This window comes from Gekko japonicus, unplaced genomic scaffold, assembly GCF_001447785.1.
Source record: "Gekko japonicus isolate JY-2015 unplaced genomic scaffold, Gekko_japonicus_V1.1 scaffold46, whole genome shotgun sequence".
In the NCBI taxonomy this organism is placed as follows: domain Eukaryota; kingdom Metazoa; phylum Chordata; class Lepidosauria; order Squamata; family Gekkonidae; genus Gekko; species Gekko japonicus.
This window is the reverse complement of record NW_015169173.1, coordinates 1016284-1024672: the sequence shown is the minus strand read 5'-3', so window position 1 is coordinate 1024672 and position 8389 is coordinate 1016284. Positions and strand designations below refer to the sequence as shown.

The window sequence follows — 8389 nt, the reverse complement described above, 5'->3', positions numbered from 1 at the left end:
ATGAAACATTCAGACAGGCCTTCAGGGCATGGTGGTCCGACCCCTGCCACAAAGATCAGATAGAGCGTGTGTCCAGTGTGTGGGAGTCGTTACATATTGGAAGAGTCCCAGTATTACCATGGATGACACTAGGTCCATCGCCTGACTGGAGGCCAAATCGTCAGCATGGACATTGAAATCACCCATGACAATCAGTCTAGGGTGTTCCAATGCCCAGCCCGACACAGCCTCCATCAGGGATGGCAGGTTATTGGCTGGTGCGTTGGGTGGACAGTACACCAGCCAAATAGCCAAACTCTCCCCGGCTTCCCACAGCAGACCAGTACACTCAGTCCCCGTGATCTTCGGTGGTGGGAGCATCCTGAAGGAGTAAGCCTCCTGAATGAATAGAGCCACTCTTCCCCCCTGCCCCCTAGTCCGCGATTGGTGAAGGACCGAGAACCCAGGAGGAGCCAGCTGGGGGAGAGCTACTGTCTCCCCATCTTGCACCCAGGTCTACATTCTGCTCAAGCAGAAATTCCTGAAGGACCATAGTCTTATTGTTTATAGACCTGGCGTTGTACAACACCAATGTCGGAGGGGGGTTATTCAACCTAGCCCCACTACCTGCAACCTTCGGGACGGGACGCAGGCTGAAAGGGGCTGAGCTACTCTACTTCTCTGCCTCCTTCCCTTACATTTATGCCTGGTCCCACTCCCCGGGAGCACTGGGATCCCAAGTCCAGTCATCATCCCTTAGTGATGGTCTTTGCGGGTGCCATAGACCAACCAGCAAGACTGATTAAGATGTGGATGACCAGTATATATAGCTCCTGGCAGCTAATTAACAGATTCCACATAAGTTGCTGTGCCCTAGGCTAGCTCCATTTTTTTCCTCTGAGACCCTCTAAATCGCTCTCTTTTTACCTATAATCCACCAATTTGATCTAATAATCCAGTTTGATTGACTATAATATCCAATCACTGACCATTAAATTTAATAATGGTCAGTGTTAAATCTATCTAATTAATTTGCAAGCCCTACTTTAATCTAATCATAGACAGCAAATCACAGAATCATAGCGTTGGAAGGGACCTCCAGGGTCATCTAGTCCAACCCCCTGCGCAATGCAGGAAATCAGTTCGGTAATCAGCAATCAACAAATTCTTTCTATTATCAACTTAGCAGGATGATTAATGACCTGACAACTGCTTCTCAATCAGAGGAAAATAATTTTTTTAAAAGAACCAGTTTAACTTAAGTTATTTTAATTCATTAGTTTAAGATTAATGTATTTAAATTAATTCCCCAGTTGATTAAGATTACACCTATCTTACTAAACACCCCATCTAAGTTATTTAATTTACAACAGTCCTCCTAGGTTAGCAGCAATAACATACTTTGGCAGCCTATAGATGGAGTCTCACTATGGAATAGCCAAATAGCTGTAGTCCAATAATTTTCTTTAGCCCAGTTTCTCATGAAGCGAGGGGAACGTCCGCACCTTCGTGCCTTCTGAGCCCTCTTATTTCCTCCCCGCTGTCTTGCTGGTAAGGGTTCTTTTCTTAGTCCTTGTTTTTTATAGGCCCCACTCCTCGATCTCCTGGTTCCCACTCGGCAGGTCTTCCACATTCGCAGTCGAACAAGGGAGTCAGTGGAGAGGCCGCGGTTGCTCGGCGATGGTACCAGCAGCTGCATGTAAGATGTCATTAGGCGTGTGGTGTGTCTAGGCTGCACTGGGTGGACCCTGGAGGAGGTAGAAACCCCCACTGGGCTCCCCAACCACCTCTCCAAGGCTGGAAATGGATACCCAGGAAGCTTGCCGGCAAATCCATTATTAGTTCACTAAGAATTCCAATTCTTTACATGTTTCTTCAGATGAACTGTGATAGATCCGATGCATCTTGTTGACATATTCTTCCTGACATATTGCAGAAAATCTCTCCAACATCTCCCTGAGCTTCTTGCTCTTTGCTTTCCTCCCAGCCTTTGATTTACTCTCACACTCCACTATGCCAGAGCTTTCAGGACTCAGCTGTCCTTCTGGGACTTCCGTAGAGATTCTTTGGTCTTTGCTTTGTATAATAGGAGGCTCCTGTGAGGGTTTACTAGTCTTTACTTGAGATGTTCTGCTGCCAACCCTTTGATGCATTAACTTTATAGGCAGTAAAGTTGGAGTTAGCACCTTTGATGGGGTGGAAATGAATATCGACTTACCAAGGTCATAAGAGAGCTGGGAACTGTTGTCAATGTTGGTCACAGGGAAGATCAAATCAGGCTATAGGCTCAAGTCTTTGGCTTATAGTTGGACGGTCGTCTCACAGGGAGAAATAAATTAAGAGGCTCAACTGAAGTATGAAGGAGCTGGAGTGAGTTCTTCAGTTTCTCCAATGTAGAAGAAATGTTTGTTTGTTCCCCCAAAGGAGATGTTTTTGGAGAGTTTGCAGGATGCAGCTGTTCTATTTTATCTGGCACCTTGATCTTGCACATGCTGATAATGCAATCATTTGTCCGCATTCTGGAGTAAGCTTGGGTCATTGCCAGTTGTGTTAAGAAGAGCTCTAGATTCAAGGCCATAAGTGGGAGCTTTCCTACTTGTAGTCCCTGGAATTAACGTCCGAACAGCTTCATCTATGAAGGCTCTGGTTGTAAAGATTTTAAAGGCGGATAAAAAAGCACTGAGGGAATTATTGGCTGGCTGAAAGTTAGGAGAACTCTCCTCCCAGAAGGTGTGTTTGGGAGTCTTTCAACTCTCTCAAGGTCAATATGACAAATTTCTATATGCAGAAGTTGGCTCAGGGAGTAGAGAATTGATCTTTTATTTATCCAACGCCCCCGGTTCACAAAATTATGTTTAATAAATAATGCAATTTGATGGTTTTGCAATCTGTGACCCAGCTTTCTGGCTTCTTCACTGTTTGTTCCCCTGTCAGTGGGAAGCTGCATGTCCTGTGTTCTTGAGCCAGGAGGTTTGTTATTTATTTTTGGTACAATTAAAGCTTCTCTCCCTTGTGTGGTGGTGGTGGGGGAAGGGGTTCAAGTTCTCTGGAATTGAGGCATTGAAGTTTTGCCTAAGGTGGTCAAGTTTATTAGCAGTGCTATTTAATTGCTTAAAATTAGCCGCAACAGTTTCGTCAGTAAGAAGGCAGTGGTCTCCGATGAACTTAGGCAGAAAATTTCTTAGTGGGTCTTGCTCATGCCACCCACTCTCTAAGGAATTGTCTTTCATCTCTGAGGAAGCTGAACAAGGTGGTTGTGAGTCTGCTAATCTAGTCTCCCTTATAAGTTCATCAGCTTTAAAGAGGTGACAATTTATGGATAGTTGGCTCACTGTCCGAGTCCAGAGCTTTGTATTTGTTAGGAGAGAAAAAAATTAGAAAGATCACTTACTAATTCTTTTGTTGGTAGGTTGTTATCTGTACGCAGCTGCTTGTCTGGTTTTAATGGAGAACAAATGTCTGAATTCCTCCTCATTTCTTCTCATTCTTTTTCTTCATCATGTTCAAGTCTGTGGGCTGTTTCACTGAGGCATCCAAATCCTTTTATTATCATCTCTGATGATTTACTGTAGTCTAGTTTTATTATCATCTCTGATGATTTACTGTAATTTAGGCTGTCCTCTGACTTTTATAGATTTTTCATAGGATTTTTTTTTTTTTTTGCAAAAGAACCACCGTGTATATTGGATGTTTTCATGCTAATTAAGCGGGAATGGAAGCTCCTCAGGGCTATTAAATCACTCCACTTATATAACAACCTTATCTAAGACATGTTCCTGTCATTTTAGGAAACTAGATAGATCAGTTGTGTTACTTTTTTTCTTTGTAAATGGCTTTGAGAATACTTGTGCATATCTACTGTATACTCTGAGAATACTTGTGCATAACCACTATAAACAAAATTTGCTTGCATTGCTTGAGATTGTCCTGCATAGCCTAAAGGAAAATATGGATTCCTTTATGCCCCATCCATGTCTCTGTAGATGATGACTTTAACTGGCCAGCTGCTTGCATTGAACTAGAGGAACATCTCCAGCAATGGGCAGAGGATGGCAAGAATACAGAGTACTTTTCGCTAGCTGATGGGCACTTTGCTTCAGTTGACTCTGTCCTCCTCCTTCAGGTAAAAGCTGCTAAATTTCTGTGCTGCTGTAGTAGTGCAATATTACTTTTTGACATATGTCCTTCCATGAGTATGTGGCCAGTCAAGAGCCTGAATGCTGCTGCCTTTGGGTTTGTGAAAATATCTCTGTGGTAATTTGCATGGAAGGGGCCTTTTTTCCAGAATTAAACCAGTCAGACTGACAGTAGAGATTCTTGTTCTAACCCACTGTGTTTCCTTCCTTCCTTCCTTCCTTCCTTCCTTCCTTCCTTCCTTCCTTCCTTCCTTCCTTCCTTCCTTCTTTTTGTATTTTTTTTATGTGCCTGGAAGTCATGGTTGACTTCCGGCGACCCCTAGTCGGGCTTGGACGTTTCCGAGAGGTGGCTTTTGCCTGCTATTGCCTGCCTCTGTGTCCTGGCCCTGGTATTCCTTGGAGGTCTTCCATCCAAGTACTTCCCAGGGTCAGCCCTGCTTAGCTTCTGGGATCTGACGAGATCGGACTTGCCATAGGACCATTCAATTTCTTTTGGAATAGAGGGCTGATGCTCTCACCTTTAAGATGTGTTGTTCTACATGGTGAGCAATGTTCCCTCTAAGCTGTGGGATCTTGTGAACAAAAATTCTACTTTGTGAGCTACCGGCATTAAAGCTGTGAGCAAGCGGTTTGGCTACTGCATCAATTACTTTGCGCTGGAGCCATCCTTCCTGAGCTAAGACAAAAATTTGTGAGCTGGAAGCTAAAAAACTGTGAGCTAGCTCACACTAACTCAGCTTAGAGGGAACACTGATGGTGAGCAGGGTGCAGTGACTGCCTTTAAAAAACTGCCAGACTTTGAGCTTGCTGCAGTCAGTTTGAAAAGTAAGGGAAGGACGTGGAGAAACAGAATGGCTTAGCACCCTTCCAGCCTACGCCCCATCCCAAGGGTGGCCGGCAGTGGGGCCAGGAGTGAAAACCCCGCTCCGTCATTGGTGCTGTCCAACGTCAGGTCCATTAACAACAAGACCACAATCCTTTGGGATTTTGTGATGGAACAACAGGCAGACCTGGCGTGCGTGACCGAGAGCTGGGTGCGGCATGGGGAGACGGTAGCTCTTACCCAGCTTGCCCCACCGGGTTTCTCGGTCCTCCACCAATCGTGGGGGGTGAGGGGGGGGGGGGGGGAGTGGCGATTTTCATTTGGGAGGCTTACTCCTTCCGGGCGCCTCCGTCCGTGGAGATCGCGGGCGTGGAATGTGTCAGCTTGATGCTGGAGGCTGAGGAGAGTTTGGCGATTTGGCTAGTGTATCGACCGCCTACCGCACCGGCCAATAGCTTGCCGTCCATGCTGGAGGCCATATCAGGCTGGGCGTTGGAGCACCCAAGGCTTATTGTGTTGGGGGATTTCAGCGTCCATGCCGAGGACGCGACCTTCAGCTGGGCTACGGACCTAGTGTCGTCCATGGCGGCGCTGGGACTCTCTCAACTTGTATCGCCTCCCACGCATCGGGCCGGTCACATGCTTGATATGATCTTCGTGGTGGGGGTGATGGTGGACCGGATCACTGCGGATGCAGTGCCATGGTCGGACCACCAGGGACTGAAGGCCCACCTGAATGTCCCACCCCAACCCTGTGTAGGCGGCGAGTGGATTTTTGCTTGCCCATGGAGCCAAATGGACCCTGTGTGGTTCCAGATGGCCCTGTGGGATCCGAGGCCCCCTGGCGGCTCGTTGGATGAGCTGGTGGAGGACTGGCATGGTCGGCTCTCCACAGCCATTGACGAGATCGCTCCCAGGTGCCCTCTTCGCACTCGGCGAGCACCCTGGTATACCCAGGAGTTGCGGCATCTGAAGCAAGAACTGAGATGGCTAGAGAGACGGTGGTGTCGTGCTCGTGACGAGGCGTCAAGAGCATCTTATAGGACGCTTATGAGATCCTATGAGATGGCAGTCAAGGCCGCAAAGAGGGAGTTCTATGCAGCCGAGATTGCATCTGCGAGCTCATGCCCAGCCCAATTGTTTAGAACGATCCGGTCTTTGACAGCTCTGCCACAGGGCAGGCAAAACGTTAGGGAATTGGACATTGGCTGTGAGGCATTTGCAAGCTATTTTGTAGATAAAGTCATGGTGCTCCGCCATGACCTCCCCACCACAATTGAAACAGTGAGCGAACTCGAGGCCCCTTGCACGTCTTCGGCTTCGGGTTTAGAGCGTTTCGGCCTACTCAGCCTGGACAAAGTTGACAGATTGCTCGTATCTGTACGTCCAACCATGTGCAACCTTGATCCGTGCTCATCCTGGCTTATTAAGGCAGGCCACGATGGGCTTCGAGTTGCTTTGCGGGAGATTATCAACGTCCCTTTCAGAGGGGTGGTTCCCCGGAGCACTCAAGGAAGTGATGGTCCGCCCTCTCTTGAAAAAACCATCTCTGGACCTGGCTGAATTGGCCAACTATCGGCCGGTGTCCAATTTGCCCTATTTGGGCAAACTTATCGAGAGGGCGGTGGCGATACAGCTACAGGGCTTTCTGGAGGATGCTTCAGTCCTAGATCCTTTCCATTCCAGCTTTCGCCCAGGTCACGGGGCGGAGGCGGCGTTGGTTGCCCTGACTGACAACTTCCGAATGCATCTGGATTGAGATGGTGTGGCAGCACTGTTGTTGTTAGATCTGTTGGCCACATTTGATATGGCGAACCACCAGTTGCTGACCCACCACCTCGCTGACAGGATTCAGGGGCTTGCCCTACAGTGGTTTGCCTCTTTTCTTCAAGGCCGGGGACAAAGGGGGGTGATAGGGGATCAGCGGTCCCAGAGGCGCCCTCTTGATTGTGGGGTGCCTCAGGGGGCGGTGCTGTCCCCGATGTTGTTTAACATCTACATGCGCCCCCTTGCCCAGATTGCCTGGAGTTATGGGCTTGGGTGTCATCAATATGAGGATGACACCCAGCTCTATCTGATGCTGGGCGGCTGGTCAAACTCTGACCCAGATGACCTTCATCGGGCATTGCAAGCTGTGGCTGGTTTGCTCAGACTGAGTCGGCTGAAACTAAACCCGGCGAAGACGGAGGTCCTGGGCTTGGGTTGGTTCGGGGTTGGGGCTCCCTCTCCGTCCTGACCGTTGATGGGGCACCTCTGGTGCCAGTCTTGGGGGTTAGGAGTTTGGGTGTGCTCCTGGACTCCTCTTTAACGATGGAGGCCTAGGTAGCAGCCACTGCCAAGTCGGCCTTCTACCATCTTCGGCTGGCACAGCAGTTGGTCCCCTTCCTTGACCGCGAAGACCTGGCCACAGTGATCCATACGACGGTCACCTCGAGGTTGGACTACTGTAACACTCTCTACATGGGGCTGTCTTTGTCGCTAATCTGGAAGCTGCAGCTAGTGCAGAATGCGGCAGCCAGGCTGTTGATGGGTCTCTCTAGGGGGGACCATATCCGGCCTGTGCTGAAAGCACTGCACTGGCTGCCAATAGCGTACGGATCTGCTTCAAAGTGCTGGGTCTTACCTTTAAAGCCCTACATGGCCAGGGTCTGGCAAATCTAAGGGACCACCTTTCCCCATATGTTCCCCCAAGGGCACTACGGTTGGGGGCCCAACATCTTTTGGTGACCCCAGACCCCAGAGATATCAAATTCGCTGCGACCAGGGCCAGGGCCTTTTTGGTGGCGGCTCCTACCTGGTGGAATGAGTTCCCGGAGGAGATCCGGGCCCTGTGGGACCTTGCGCAGTTCCGCATGGCGTGCAAGATGGAGCTCTTCCGCCAGGCTTTTGAGTAGGAGCCGCTGCTGCCACTGTACCACCATCGCACCGCCACCATAAATGGTGTGAGTACCACCGAGGTGCAAGACGGCCCTGGGACAAAGATTGGATGGCAGTGTTGTTACGGAACTTACGCTGTTGTTCTGGGCTTATTTTGCCAGAACCCATCTTGGAATTGAGGATTGAAGTGACACCTAGAAGACTGTAGCGACATCTAGAGCACCTGCACTTTATGTATTAGTGGATTGTTTTATTGTTTTTAGTGTTTTAATCATGGCTTCGTGCCCTGTTTTAATCTTGGCTTTGTGCCCTAATTGTTAGCCGCTCTGAGCCCGTTCTGGGGAGGGCGGGATATAAATCGAACAATAAATAAATAAATAAAATAAAAAGAAAATAAAAGTTTTCCGGTTAGCAACTGTCGAAGATTCAGCTGTGTCCTGCAGAGCTCTTTCTGCTCTTGCCTATACTGCACCCATGACTCCTTTCCTTGCTGCTTAACACCCTGAGTTCTTTGCTCAGTTATTCCAGATACTGCATTCAAAATGAACTGTGCAGATGTATGCATCACTGCATG

At 48.6% G+C, this 8389-nt stretch overlaps 1 protein-coding gene across 1 annotated transcript in view; it reads left to right on the top strand.

Annotated features, from left to right (window-relative positions):
- The window catches only part of FBXW9 (F-box and WD repeat domain containing 9), a 19657-nt gene that overhangs the window by 6117 nt on the left and 5151 nt on the right, over window positions 1–8389 (top strand). The window contains exon 3 of the mRNA XM_015415828.1: window positions 3963–4102. Coding sequence (XP_015271314.1) covers window positions 3963–4102 — 140 coding nt within the window. The remainder of the gene's footprint in view (window positions 1–3962; window positions 4103–8389) is intronic.